Below are 15,853 nucleotides of genomic sequence, written 5' to 3' on the forward strand. Positions count from 1 at the left end.
CCTTGCTTCCCTCTCCCACTCTTAATGATTTAGATGTCTTATTTTACAATTTTGTGTTTATTCTATTTGTAATTCATGATAGTTATCACCTTTCCAGTTATGAGTTTCTCTTTTTTGTAGCATCCTGTTTCTTTTCTATTTAGAGTAGACCTGTGAATATTTCTTTTAGCGTGGGTTTAATGTTGCTAAACTCTTTTAGTTTTTGCTTATCTGTGAAATTCTTTGTCTCTCCTTCTATTCTAAAGGATAGCCTTGCTGGATAGAGTATCCTAGGCTGCATCTTTTTTTCATTCAGGACTTTGAATTTATCTTGCCACTCCCTTCTGGCCTGTAGTGTCTGTGTATAGAAATCAGCTGAGAGCGTTATGGGGGTTCCCTTGTAACTCACTCTTTGTTTTTCTCTTGCTGCCTTTAGGGATCATTTCTTTATCCTTGACTCTGGCCATCTTGATTATGATATGTCTTGGTGTGAGTCTGTTTGGGTTCTTCCTGTTTGGGACCCTCAGAGCTTCCTGTACTTGGATATCTGATTCCTTCTTTAGGTTTGGGAAGTTTTCAGTCATGATTTCTTCAAATACCTTTTCAATCCCCTTTGTTATTTCTTTCCCTTCTGGAACCCCTATTATACGTAGATTGGCACACTTTATGTTATCCCATAGGTCCCTTATATTGTTTTCATTGTTTTTCATTTGTTTTTCTCTCAGCTGATTGGGAGCTTTCTGTTGTCTTGTCTTCTAGGTCACTTGTACACCTGCTTTGTACAGCCTTTAGATTGGCTCTCACCTCAGCAAATGAGTTTGCCAATTCTACTTGGCTCTTCTTTATAGCTTCTATTTCATTTTTGACATATTTTATATCTCTAAACACTTATTTCTTTTAGTTCCTTCAGTACTTTGATCACTCCTTTTTTGAAATCTTGATCTAGTAGGCCATCAATGTCTATTTCACTGATTGTTCTTTCAGGGGATTTCTCTTGCTCTTTTAATTCGGACTGGTTCCTCTGCTTCTTCATCTTGTTCGTATCTCTCTGGCACTGTGGCTTAAGGAGTATCAGTTATCTATTGTGGTCCTTAAGGAGTTTATTTATTTATCTATCTAAAGCCTATACAGGAATAAAACTTAAAAGAAAGAGAGAATTTTAAAAGAATGGAGAAAATAAAGGTTTGAAAACTGTATAATCAATAATAGAAGAGCAAGTTGAAGCAGAATAGCAATTGAGTTGAGACGTCTTTTAAAAACCTTTAAAAAAGGAGAAAAAAATCAGAAAACAATATTTGAAACCTGTGTATAATCAATAACAGGAGATTAAAACCAAGAGAAATGAAAATGAAAATGAGGTGGATTTTTTTAAATAATAAAAATTAAAATATTTTAAAAAAAATTTAAAGGGATGAAAACTGGAGACATACACAATTGTTTAAAAAGTAAAATTTTAAAAGGTAATAGAAAATAGAATAGACTTTTAAAAAAAATAAAACGAGAGAATTTTAAAAGGGAGAAAAAAAGGTTTGAAAACTGTATAATCAAGAATAGAGCAAGTTGAAGCAGAATAGCAATCGAATTGAGACGTCTTTTAAAAACCTTTAAAAAAGGAGAAAAAAATCAAAAAACAATATTTGAAACCTGTGTATAATCAATAACTGGAGATCAAAACCAAAAGAATTAAAAACGAAATGAGGTGGATTTTAAAAAAACAGTAAGATTTTAAAAGAAAAATTTTAAAGGGATTAAAACTATAGACATATACAATTGTTTAAAAAGTAAAAATTAAAAAGGTAATAGAAAATAGAACAGATATAAAAAAGATTTAAAAAAAAAAAAAAAAAAAAAAGGATGTGTTCTCCTGGAGACCGTGCACTCTTAATGATTTTATCAAGAAGTCTTTCTGTCTTCGCCCTGTTTCTCGAACTCAGCTTGCTGTCTCCAGAGGCCCTCTGTTGGTGCCCTCGTCTGTGCTGCTCCCAGTGCCTGTTGGCAAGCAGATCGCGCCCCCTCCCAACACTGGGTCAGGTGCTGGTCTCCTTCGCAGTGGGCAGGCAGGTCACTCTCCCTCCCCACGCTGCAGTCAGATGCTGGCTGTGGGGGGAAGGTAGGTGGGTGGATCGCGCTCCCTCCAACCACCGAGGTCAGGGGCGGCGTTCCTGTCAGGAAGGGCGGCGGCCGCCCACCCTCTCCCGGAGCCAGTGGCTCCGCTGCTCTGTGCAGCTGCCCGCTCCGCCTCCGGTCGGCGCTCTGTAGGCGGGCTCCGGGAAGACCGCGGAACAGCCCCGCTCCTGCTCGGTTCCCAAGCTGAGCTCCTTGCCTGTCTTGGCGGCGCGAGATCTCTGAGGTGCCAGGGCAGAAAGATCCTATCTGCCTCAGACTGTGAACAAGTCTCAGTCCTGCTTAGGAGGTTGCGGAGCCCCCGGGTGCGGATTCAGGTCTCGGCCCTGCCCCGGCCCAGGCGCTCGGCACAGGAGGAGATGGCGGCTGTGGCTGCGCCCCGCCTCTCTTCTCACGAGAAGCGCCACTAATGGCGCCGGGGGTCTGAGGAGACGAAGGCTACGGCGCCCCTCCCCCCAGGGCACACCAGCCGTGTTGTTTTGCTTTTTTTTCATAATTTATGGGGGCCCAGGTTGTTCTGCTCCGTATCCCCTCCCAGCCTCAGCGCGCAGCCCCCTGCAGTCCCCGGGGCTGCCTCAGTGCAGCCGCCCCCGTCCTCCGCCTGGCTTGGGCGGCCCGTCCCGGCCCCAGCTGCCTGCTCTCGTCTCGGGCTGGGTGTTGTGGGGACCCTTTGTGCCCGATTAACTCAGTTCTGTCGGTCAAGGGGTGTTCGGGGCAGATCTGAGCCTAGGAGGCTCCCTCTCTGTCCCGCTGGCCTCTCCGTTGGAGAGGGGAGACCCAGCGAACGAGCGCCAGTCCTCCTTTGACGCTCCCTCCCCGCGGGACCGGTCCCGCACTGTTTTGCTTTTTCTTCTTTCTTTTTTCCCTTTCTCCTACTGGATTTTTGGCTTTCGAAGAGAGCGATGTTCTGTCTGAGTTCAGCACGTGCTCTGGTTGGCTGCGGGGGGGGGGGGGGTTCCGTGGATGTGAGTCTTGGTGTATCTGTGGGAGACCGTGAGCTACCAGCACCCTTCTACTCCGCCATCTTGGTCCCGCTGCCAGGCAGAGGTTCTTTTTAAGCAGGAGTAATATATTTACTGAGAATTTTATTTTCAGGAGCAATACTGTTGAAGAGAAATATAATGCAAGCCACATATGTAATTTAAAATATCCTTATAGCAACCTTAAAAAAGGCAAAAATAAACAAGTAAAATTAAAAATAAATTTTATTTAACCCAATATGCCCCAAACACAATCATTTCAACATGTAATCAATATAGACATTGCCAATAAGATTTTGTTTATATTTTTTAAAGTTAAGTCTTCACAATTCAGTGTGCATGTTATTTACGCACATCTTAATTCAAACTGGCCACATTTCAAGAGCGCCACAGCCACTGTATTGGACAGTGCAGTCCTTTAACTCCTAATCTGCAACCTGTTTTAGGCTCTGGTTCTCACACTTGGCTACACATTGGAATCATCATGGGAGCTTAAAAGAGTGGTGCTTGGGTCCCACCTAGATATTGATATGTAGTAGGTCTGAGTGCTGACAGGGTATCAGGGGTTCTAAATATCCCCCGGGTGATTCTAATGAGCAGCCAAGTTTAGGAACCACTGCTCTAGAGTTTTTATTTCTTGAGCCTCGTTATTAGTCTGGGAACAGTCAGATTTTTTGAAGAGCTTCTCATTCCAAATAAGAGCTAGCAGACTTAACACTGGATCTAATCTCTCCTTCTCTGTCTCACACACACGCCCCACCTGGGCCCTAGAGGTTTCGCTTGTATGCTGCATGCCACCAGGAAGATGTGACTCTAGTCCTGGCCTGAGAAGATCATACCTGACATCAAAACGATGAGCTCCACATTCTCAAAAAAGACTTCCCAGAATCCTGGGACCGCGAGCAAGAATCAGGCCTATTTCTGGTGAGTGAAGGCAAATCTAACACTCGGATTGCAGGCTAACAAAAGCAAACAGGTCCTCCCGGAGGGCGGGGAGCAGAAAAGGCCGTGACCCAGAGCTGACGTGTGTGAACAAGGGCAGGCCCCGCCAATCCACAGGGCAGACATCTACAATGAAGTGGATCTCGGGCTAGAACCCTAGGAGACAGGTACATTCACCTTTAGAAGTCCCTTCCAAATTGACCAGTAACTCAAAGTGATGTTCCTGTTATCAATATCTCTTGAGAATACTTTTTATATTAAAAAAAAACAAAACCACAAGCAGCTGTTAAATACAAAATAACCTTGGCTCTGGAAGCAAGGTCTTGGGAGCGAATTACCAGTGAGATTCGTTCCTCCGTTTCACCATGTTTTGAGCACCTTTTCTGAATAAGTCACTGTGTTAGGTGTTTGCAAAGTCAAAAAGGGAAATCTTTTTGTTGGCACAGATGCCAGAAGGGGGTTTAAGGTTTATTTACACGTTTGCTAAGTATCAATTATGTGCAGGTTCTATGCTGAGTGCTGAGGACAGAATGATCAATAGGACATAGTTGCCACCCTCAAGAAACTCAAGTTGCAGTCCTTTCTGGATATAACTTGTCTGGGGCATTTCCAGAATGCTTGCCCTGATAGGCAGGGAACACTTGTCCAGCATCTTCTTGTTGCAGGTTCTAGCTGAGGATGATTTTTTGTCTTCAAGAGCTCCTGTTGGAGGTCAGGACAACTATTGCTGGTAGAAATGGTCTCCTGCTGGACAGAGGAGTCTGGTAGTCTGACAGTTTGTTTTACTAGTATAATTTTAAAACAATGAAAATTTTGAATAAGTAATTTGACATCTCCTTTCTTAACTTGAGAAGTTATTTTTCTTTAATAGTATCAGTAATGGGACAAAGAGATATCACGTGCCTCCTGTTACGAGGCCCTCAGGACCCGACATCACTTCAGGGGGACTCCTGAAAAAAGTGCACAACCTGCAACTAATGAGGAAACATCGGGGAAAAAATAAAACAAACAAAAATAGAAACATTCTACAAATTAATTGGCTGGTACTCCTCAAAAATGCCATGAAAGACAAGACTGAGAAATCGTTCCCGATTAAAGGAAACTAAAGACACATAACAATAATGTACAACTACAGATCCTGGGTTGGAGCTCAGATCCAGAAAAAAAATTTTCTTTCTTCGGCTACAAAGGTCATTAGTAGGACAACTGGCAGATTTAAACAAGGTCTATACATTCGATGTTAGTATTGCATTAATGTAAATTTTCTGGTTTTCATTATTATACAGTTTTATATGAGACTTTGTTTTTAAGAAATAAATACTGAAGTATACAGAGGTAAAGAAGCATCATATCTGCAATTTTCTCTCAAATGATTCAGAAAAAAATTTATTTAGAGAGAAAAAGATGGTAATATGTTGACATTTGGAAAATCTGGGTGAAAGTTATATAAAAATTCTTTGCACTATTTTTGCAACTTTTCTGTAAGTCTTAAATTTTTAAAAAGAATATTTCATGTTTGCTACTATAGTTAAGAATATGCAACCCAAAAGGTCTTTAACTCCAAATCACCTAAAACGCCACAGTGTTGAGCATATTTCTTTGGATGAGAGGTCAATCTCAAGTTTTGCTAAATGATACAATCAAACTATTTAAAATAAGATAACAGGAAATATTAATACCTTAATATATGAATTTTTTAAAATAAAAGAATCATTACAAGACTTTATTCTCAGGAAAAAAGTTGCTGTTTTGTGTCATTAGGTAGAAAAGATTTTATTTCCTGGGAAAAGAAAAATTCCTCATTGTTGGTGTTTTAAACTTCCTTGAAAGGAAAAAAGAATAAAACAAAAAAATCAAGTAGGAAATAGGAATATATTTTCATAGTTTATTGAGCTGGGTTTTAGTGCTACATAGAGCACCTGCCAGATTATTCAATTACCTAATTGGGCTTTTTAGTGTCTTATTTTTTTCATTTTGGTTTCTGTTCTTTCTTTCACCTTCTTAATTATATCAAACACATTTAATAGTTTCTTTCAGATGGCTCTTTCGCTCAAGTTCTTGAATTGAAGCTAATCCTTCAGTTCATTGTTTGCAGACTCACCCTTGTCCTTTTTCACTGAGCTGAGATTGTTTTATAAGTGGAGATGAAGCTCTAACTGCACTGCACTTCCTGTTAAACTTCTTTCATTTGTGGTCTGATGGCTGGAGGGACTTCAGGCAGCTTCATTCTCCATGCCCTCACCTAGCCACTCCTCCCTCCCAACACCAGCTGCACTGGCTCCACCAGAGATGCACTGGGTGGGGACATAAAAATCTCACATGACAGGAACTAAAGGAAAGTGGGCATGGCTCTCTGCTGACTGTGACAGATGTTACAGCCAACTTTCTTAGTCCCTCACTGGTTCTTTGAGGGATTAGATCTTGAGCACTCTCACTATTGGCTGCTGCTAGACTGGGGATCCTTTCCAGGAAGCCTTTTAAGCCAACTTCCTGGTCTTGATCCTGGCCTCCTGGAAACATGTCCACACTCTTTGCCAGACTCCACAAATCCTGAGAGAGCGGCCTGTTTCTAATGCTGTTACTTCTCCCTACTCTGCCATCAGCGTGGCCAGCTAGACATTCTCCCTGGGCTTGAGAGTTTCCAATGAGCCTAGCTTCACTCTGTGTCACACATTAGATTCCGGAATAGTTTGTGGAGCGGTCCCGCTGGAGCACCCCTCCTCTCCTCCAGTGGGCAGGCGGTGATGGAAGAAATTCCCAACACTCTAAAGTGTTGTCCAAAGAAACTCTCATTTATAATTTTTGGCTCTTCAATTTTGATCCTTTATAAGACCTTCCAAGTAATGACTTTCAGGACACCTCACCTCTCTCGCAAATCCTGGGAAAGAAAAGAAAGGATCAACAGCTGTATTTCTATTTGACCTAATACTGTTTACAGATCATAAATAAGTAGATTCTGTATCTTAAACTCTTGTCAAGTCAGCAGACTTTCCCTACAGAAACCAATTAAATTAAATAAAGAATTGAAGAATCCCAGAGGTGAGGAAAAAGTATTGAAAATCCTAAGACCTGGTAAAACATAAGGTGTAATAGAAGATGCCTCAGTGATTCAGGACTGAATGCAGGATGTTTCCTCTAAAGGTTAAGAAGTGAATTCAGTGAACATTTACATTACATTATTGCATTTGGCTGGTATGACATAAAATTCTTCAGGCCCTGCAAGGATAGACTCAGAATGTGCCACCTAAAGTTCTTGAAGACTTTCCTGCGCCTTCATTGGAAAGACCTGCACTTTTCACTTGTTTCATTGTTTCAGAACACAGCCTTCCCTGCTTAGCCATTCTTCTGACCAATCTCTGGTTCTTGCTCCCTGCTCCTGCAGAGTTAAAAGGAAAGGATGGTAGGACAGTTTTAGGGTCTAATGTATAGGGTAGCAATTTTTAAGTCTCTGTTGACAGTTTCAGGAGCTGTTTCATCAAACTTATTTATTTTTCATATTTTTAAAGCTATGCCAATCTTTTTACATTCAAGCAAGATTTTGACTCATTAATTTATTGGCCCCATGTACTTTGTTTTCATTTAGTTCCTTTCCTGTGTCCCAGAACTGGATTTATCATAATCCTTGGTTCATCCCTGTTCTTGAGTGGATCTCTTTCTAATGAGTATTTGTGAACCCGCCGCCCTGCTCCTGAGCTGGTAACAGCACTAGTAACTTACATTTACCTTGTCCTGCTGCCCTAGCCTGTCCCCCTGCTTCTTCTCTGTAGTTAACATCTATTCTGAATTTTGTACTTGTCATTCATATCCTTGATAGATGAAAGAGAAAGTTTTATCACATACAGGTATGTCTAAGCAAAAGATCTGTTCATTTATCAATTTTATAAAGATACACTGTAATAATAAAAAATTCAACCATGTTACTGACTGGAATATGGTTGCCTCACTTTCATGAATGAATACTGTCAATTCCATCCATTTCCTCTCAATGAACATTTACATTATCTCCAGTTTTTCATAATTCAAACAGTGGAGCTCTGAATACTCTTTTTGATTTCCTGGGGCACACACGCCAAGAGTTTTTGAGATGCTCAGAAGAGAACTGCTCGGCTGTAGGGATGTGACTGTTCAACTTCACAAGATAACGCCAAATTGTTTTCTAAAGGGATGTACTAATCTAAACTCCCATCAGCAATGTCTAGGAGATCTCCATCCACGTCATTGCTAACACTTGCTGTGACTAGACTTTTAAATTATACTAATTAAATGAGGTAAAATCATGGTAATCTGATTGTGGTCTTGGTTGGCATTGCCCTGGTTAAGCATCTTTTCAATGGTCAGGTATCTTTTCTATAAAAATACCTGTTCAAAATCTTTGTCCATTTGTCTACTTTTCTGTTTTCTTGTAATTTATATATTTATACTAAATTTTTGTTATGTTGTCTTGACTTGGTTGCTTTTCACATCCAGTTGTCAAAATTTTTATATAGTTGAATTTTATATTAAGGTTCATATATTAATATTCTGAGTTTACATATAATTTTTCTAGTTCGCTTTCTGTGTCCATTTTAATAGATCTTTCCTTACAAACTTCAAGGTCAGCAAGTTACTCACCTACATCTTATGAACATTCCAAAGTTTGCTTTTACAAGTCTTTTCATTGTTCTGGACTTGCTTCTCGTGTATGGCAGGAATTAAGAAAAAACAGTACAAATGGCATTCATTTTTTAAAAACCCACAAAATCATGTAACACTTTTCTCCCCTTGACATAGTGTAAGTTCTAAATGGTACCTTCTTCCAAACAAAAGGGTCATTAATGTGAAAAAACTGTCATGACAAGTAAACTTTATCGTTAATCTGTTTGGGAAACATGATCTGCTGAGCAGATCCACAAACTTGTTTTGCAGACTGAAATTCTCCGTTTTAGAAACAGGTTTTTTTGGGGGGAGAGGTGGTTACTGCTTGAAATAGTTTTCCACACTCCTGTTTTCCCAAATGTGTGTTCCCTCTCCTCCTACAGACTTCAGCAGTATGGACACTAACTTATTACAGCCCATGGAAGCAAACTTATCCCTGGGCTTTTACCTGAGAATGAGAATTCCCGAGACTGGATACTGGGAGTAGGCATTTTAAACAAGTTCTCCCCAAGTTGATTAAAAGCATTAAAAGTGAAAACCAGAGGCCTGTCACTTAGGAAGCAGAATCTATTTCTTCTTCCTACACTCTGTCACAGGGCCTCTCACCTGCGAGTGCATGAAGTTACCTTTTAAGTTCTTCTATCTTGGTGCTTTTGTTTAATGTGTCTAAATATATCCATTCAATGTAGTCTTAGTTTCTGCATTCAAAAGGCATGAATGCCTGCTTGACCAGCATGATGGCTGAATATTCTTAAAAACTGAGTAATTACGGGACACAAGTCAGGTGCTGTAGATGTCTTCCTAACAGCTGGCCTACCAGCAAGTTTGCTGTTAGTTGATTTGCTACTCAAGTCTTGAAATTCTTGGGGGTATCATGAGTCATATATAAAATAGACTTCAAAGGACTCAGGTGAGTAGCATAATCAGACTTGGATGTACACACACACAGTCACATTTTTAAGGTTAGCTTTCAGGCTTTAAAAGCAGATCTACCACTGTGATGGGTTCTTCAATACGATTTTGTTATCCAAAAACAGACAAAAAACCCTACAAAGACCCAGCAGTATCTTATTTTTAGGTCTCTAGTCTTTTAAAAAGAGAATTAATCGAGATTGATTAATATCAATCACACTGAAGATAACAGTACTTTATAGATGCAATTTCATTTAGAAAGGATCCAAGCCCAGCCATTTTCCAAGCACCCAGTCTAAGCTACCACCTTAAGGCTAAATATTTCAGTTCTACCACTGTTACCTCCTATGTGGTATGTGTCAAAATAATTCATGACTTCTTGAAGTTTCCCTACAGGAACACATATACCAGAGCACATAGGCACCAGTTAGAGTTCCTCACACACTGCAGGGCCGCATGCAGTGACTATGATGTACTTACATCCGAAGAAAGTGCCATTCTCGTAACAGACACAAATCATTTAAATGACGCTGTGACTGCTGGAAAAGTCTCACATTTGTATCTGGATCTGTATCCAGAGTCAACTAAAGATTTTTAGACATCTCACCACTGATGAGTTCCCATTATTCGATCAAGTTGAGGTCTGACAACAAATAATCTAAGATTGCAGATTACAAATTGGCCTTAACTAGTTTTAAAATATGCTTTGGGCCATGGCAGGATTGGTGACTATTTTTAGGGACAAGAACAAAATGAACTGAGCTCCTATAGCTATGAAGCCACCTGACATTACATCCTTTTAATCCTCTTGTACAGCCTCACCCCAATTTTGATGATCTTTATAGTATGAAGAACAAATACTAACTGGAAAAACCAGGACCATAGGCCAGAGTGGCAGCAAAATCCATCCTTTTAACTGATCACACTGCTGCTCCACTCTCAAGGCACACCTCTACAGTTTAACAGCTCTCACTACTACACACACCCAGTACATTGCACTGTTGAGTCTCCAAATTCCTGGAACTGTTACACTGACAGAAACAGACATGAAGCCTGAATTTGGGGGCAATTTAAGAAATGTTACACAAAATTTATTATTCAAATCTCAAGGCAAAAATCCTCTAGTTGAAATCTTTATCTGTTGGGCACTACTATGTAAAAATATAGTTAACAGCTAATATTAATGAAGTATTATCACAATTTATATCAGAATGAAACTAGCAGATGACTGAGGCACATGAACAGGTAATGTGACAACCTTTAGATTTTATTTATAATTTACTTGAGTAAGATCCATCTCCTCAGTCTAGCTTAATTCTTAGCTATCAAATGATTATTTCACGTCCCTGGCCTGGGGGTCAGGAGAAATCAATAGGAAAAGAGCTGTGAGTTGAGATGCATTATGATGTTGCCCTGTATGCGTAAGAGATCTTTTTCTCCTTGAAAGAAAGACCCCAAGACCTCCATTGCACTTTTATTTGAATGTAATATTTGGGACAAGTGTCCCACAGGGCTGATATTTCCCAATTTAATTTGAAGTCATAATAAAACAAGCAACGAAACAGTATTTGGGATTTCAGTTTCTCACCCTTATCATCAAGACTCACTGCCTCCCATCATCAGTATTTATTGAGCATTTACAGTGTACTAGGCACAATAGAACATACAGAAAACATTGTCCCTGCTCTTGAGGAGCTTACATTCTAAAAGAAAAAAAAAATACACCTCTTTTAAAATGGTATTTTTGTTTGGTGTTTTCTGCAAGGTACTGAGGAAATAGTTTGTAGGGTGAGCTTTGGGTATAACTTAGCCCCATCATTATTTCAAGAAGAGAGAAAGAGGAAGGATTTTAAAGGCAAAGACAATGACAGACCATTCAGGAAAGGTAGGCTTTACAGGGAGATAAACACAATCTCATCAACTCAGGAGAGATCTGCTGCAGTGAGTAGGATGAGGGAAATAGTTTGTGGGATGCAAGCAAAGGAAGCAGGGTATCCTTAAACACTGAGTGGAGCCAGGAAGATCATGCGGCCTTTATTCCAAGTACATGGCCACCAAGTAGGAATGATTGGTGACAAGACAGAAGGCTAAAAAAGGTAATCCTGTGCACCTGACAAATAGAATAAAGGATCACATTGAAGGCAGGCTGTAAGAGTATCAAGAAATTCTTAAAAATAAAAGAGATTTGGAAGCACGAAACTTACAATGTCATGATGGGCCAAGAACATTGTGGCTTCCTAAGTTAGAAAATGCCATATACCAAAATTTTAAATGGAATACATTACTTTTTTTCAATCAATTCTCCCCACTTCTGGAAAAAAAATTTTTTTTTCAGGGGAAGAGGGGAGTATGGGACATAGTTGGGAACAGTAGTAGTTATATTAGTAGTATTTTGTTGTTACGATAGACTTATTTAAAATTGGTAAAAGCCCATTAGCTGCCAAGAGGGAATACGGAATAAATTTCCAAAAATGTACAATTTCCTTTAGAGAAGTTTCAGAACCAAAAGACTAATTTACATGAAAAGCTGTAGAGAAAGTAGTTGAAAAGTCCATTCATAAAACTTTTATTCCACTTACATGAACTTAATACACGTGTTCTTAACAATTATGCTTGGATTGTTCATGAAAATTTCATAAGACATTAAACAAAGCTAGCCATCATCTCAAGTTATTTCCCTGTTTAACTATTTTTACAGCACATGCATGTTAGGCAAGTATCAAAAAAAAAAAAATCACAAAAGCAAAAAAACCTAAAAAAAGTTAAATACATGGGGTTTTTGTTTTACTGCTGTGCTTGATATACACGAAGTAATGGATATCAAGCAATTCATTTTTACTGCATCTTTACTTGTACATTTGTTCTTAGGTTGCCTAAAACATTTAAATACAAATAAAATGAGTGTAGCAAAAATAATGAAAGCAAACAGCAGGTAACTTTACAAATAATGGAATGTGAACCGTTTCTGCCCTTATCCAGAGGAAGTTGGGTCACAATTAAAGGAACACTTATGCAGCTATAGTCAGGTGTGCACACGGAGACCGAGTATTCCACAGATGTTAATATCCGTGGGATATTCATTTCTACTACAGCCTTGTAAGTGCTCCAAACCTTAAAGTACCCACAACTACACTGTGACTGGAACCAATTATCCCTTTTATTCCCCACTGGGACAAACCAATATGTAGGCAGTTTTCTTTGCTTAGACATGGAAGCGGTTTTAACACTGGCCCTCGTGAAGCCACAATGTACCAAAAGTACTATGCCAAACATTTATAACTTGAATAAAAATTCCACATCCCCATATTGGCCACCTCAAGATGAAAACAGATAACTCCCTAAATGTTAACTGGCTCTACTCCCCTAATATTAAACATAAAAACCACATGGGAAATATAGAAATTCAAATAGAAGTAACATAAACCTGTCATAAATCGTAAACAAAAAACTATTTGTGGGACAGCATGGATGACAAATGGTCTACTGTGTAAATCTTAGAATGAGGCAGACAAAAGTTGGAAGGCCGGTTAATTTTCCCCTCCTTCTCCTGCTTCAGCTTCGTCTCCTTGAGTATCCGATGTCCACAACTAGTGGGAAAAAAAAAAAAGTAAAAAGATATTTTAGTATATTTCAGTTTGAAAAAAATCTTTATATTCCAAGGTACCAGAATGTAAGCACAGTTTCTGTTGAAAGGCTTTCTTTAAAAAAAAGCATCACTGAAGACAGTTTCAAGATATAAACCTCAATATAATACATTTATTTTCTCCGTAATCACTCTGTAAGCACAGTAAGTACATAGCAGAGTTGTCTTCAAATAAGTCAGATATAAGAAATTCTTGGTTATTCATAGAAGGTAAAGAAAAAAATAGAAGAAATCATAGAAATGCAAAATACTAATTATCAACAGTGATTATAATTATCAGATGGCCCCATTGAGAGACAGATGCGTAAGTTTAGTGCAACTAAATCAGAATCATCAAATTCAGTCCATGCTCAAGAAGCTCAGGCTGACTACTTTCTCCTGGTAGATCCTAGGCTCACTCCAAAGGGAATCGCACACACTATGGAATTCAAGAGCCAGGATCAAGTTTGAACTAAGATACAAATTTAGCTTTTCTAACATTTTTAAGTTTAAAAAAAATTCCTTTGTGAATTTGTATGATTGAAAATAAGTAGCTAAGCAGTTTGGTAAGAACGAAATCTTCTAAGATATAAAGACTGAATTGTCCCAAAGTGGTAAGACTATGGAGTCTTAATTTTTAGATTAATGTTATAGTTTTTCCACAGCTTAAAATGATGATATCAAAATTATCACAGCTGCTTCAAATATTAAATCTTATCATTCTATAATAATTTTTAGAGATAATTATAAAAGGATTGACTCAAGATGACCTTAACTTTTATATTGTTTATACAATGGAAAATGAAGGGGAGGAAACTCAGTTAATAAAATTTTCCTATCCCCACAATCACCCATTAGTTTTATTTATATATTAACGAAATATATCTCTAGCCTGGGAAGACTCCTTTGAAGATCATACAGTTAGCCGAATGACCTCTAGAAGTCTATGTGTTCCTTTTAAATAGGGGGTCTTGCAAGACAAGATGAAATTATCTTCCATCATCTCTTTCCAGTTCTAACTTTCAAGGATTCTTGAATTTTCTATATGAACATGAAAAATTTGATGAAAGATTATTTCTCTTCCTAGGGTTATGCACTGACAATATTGGTCAATTGGATCTAGACTCGAATACTAGATAGTTTAGACAAAAATCTCTCTACTTGACAGATAAATGATACACTCAAACTATAATGGTAACAGGTGATACGACCAAGGTTCCGAGAAGACACACAGTAAATAGTGACAGAATCAGAATCTGAACCTTGGTGGTGTTCTTACTCAGCTGCTGAAGTGAGTAGTGTATGTAGTAGCAGATGTAGTAGCCACTCAGCTCTTCATGCTATACTGATACCAAAATTCAGCTGGAAGTATGTATTTCAGATCGTGCCTTCTCAAAAAGTGCTGACGACATATCTCAGCAGTGACTAGGCTTCAAGTTCTACCTTTTAGAATAATTATCTCATCATTTCAAACCAGAAAAATATGAAAATTTCTGAAAATTAAAATTAGCTAACAAACTAAATTGCTTCTTTCATTTGATATACATACAATGATTCATTCTAAGAAACTATACGTTACCTTGGCCTCTTGAGTAAAATAAAAATCTCACAAGTTTGTAGGTAGCCTCCAATTACACTTTCTAAAATAATTTTCAGTGTTTAATAAACGAGTACACAGTACTGTTCAAAAAACTGCTGGGACTATTCAACACCAGAATTATAACTGATTCAGAAAATTGGCAGTGGACTGGATACAGTGGGACAAAGTGAAATGTATAAAATAATGCTGTACAGTCCCCAAGAGAAACGGCCCTAAAGCTAACAAAAACACGCAGCACTGGACTATCATCTTCATTCCTAGCTCTTTACCTGGCACATGTTTGATATTTGATACTCTTTTCACTTAAGCCTCAAAATTTCAGATTTAGTATTTACCTGAAGCAGAGGAATGTGAAAACCTATGGGATCAAAGGAAACATCAACCAACTAATACATAGACATGATTTGGATCCCAATGCAAATAAAAAACTTGGAAAAAAAAAGCAATACAAAAAAGACAACTGGAATATGAACACTAGAAATTTAACATTACCTATTAACAGTATATTATTTTGGTGTGGTAACGGCATTGTAGTTCTTTTTTTTCAGTGTGAAGTATACCAGGGACAATCATGACCTGCCATAGTAAGTAATTTTTTTTTTCACTAAGAGACCAGGCAAAACAGATGTCCACTTGGACTCTGTAGAGTGCCTTGAAATTTTGTAACTAAGGTTATTAAATACCCTACCATAGCTATATAAATACAGAGGCAACTTTATGGTCACCATTTTTAATGGAATTTAAATATGAAGAGAATTTCAGTATACTTTGATACTAGAAGCTAAACTCTCCTGTGACTAAAAAAACCAGAATCACCTACATTGAAATGAAAAATTAAGTGGCTTATATGACTGAAAGTCCAAAACGTTCAAATTATGAAATTATTTTAAAAACCAAAATTTTAACAATGGGCATATATTAGTAGAAAGGGCAAATTTTCAGTCCTTGGTCTAATATTTGTTTCTGTAAGGGTGTTTTTCTTCATGGTTTTAACAGCAGACAGGATCTTACATTTAATTTAAAAAGCCTAGAAATGCTCCTGTAGTAATCTATCAAACA

At 38.3% G+C, this 15,853-nt stretch overlaps 1 protein-coding gene across 3 annotated transcripts in view; it reads right to left on the bottom strand.

The window, feature by feature from the left end:
* Positions 1-11,033: 11,033 nt before the first annotated feature.
* The window catches only part of YWHAZ (tyrosine 3-monooxygenase/tryptophan 5-monooxygenase activation protein zeta), a 30,673-nt gene continuing 25,853 nt past the window's right edge, over positions 11,034-15,853 (bottom strand). For all 3 annotated transcript variants that reach the window (XM_074353065.1, XM_074353064.1, XM_074353063.1), the window contains one exon: positions 11,034-13,159. In XM_074353065.1, coding sequence (XP_074209166.1) covers positions 13,100-13,159 — 60 coding nt within the window. In that variant the 3' untranslated portion in view covers positions 11,034-13,099. The remainder of the gene's footprint in view (positions 13,160-15,853) is intronic.

The sequence above is a fragment of the Camelus bactrianus genome, chromosome 25 (genome assembly GCF_048773025.1).
Source record: "Camelus bactrianus isolate YW-2024 breed Bactrian camel chromosome 25, ASM4877302v1, whole genome shotgun sequence".
NCBI lineage: Eukaryota > Metazoa > Chordata > Mammalia > Artiodactyla > Camelidae > Camelus > Camelus bactrianus.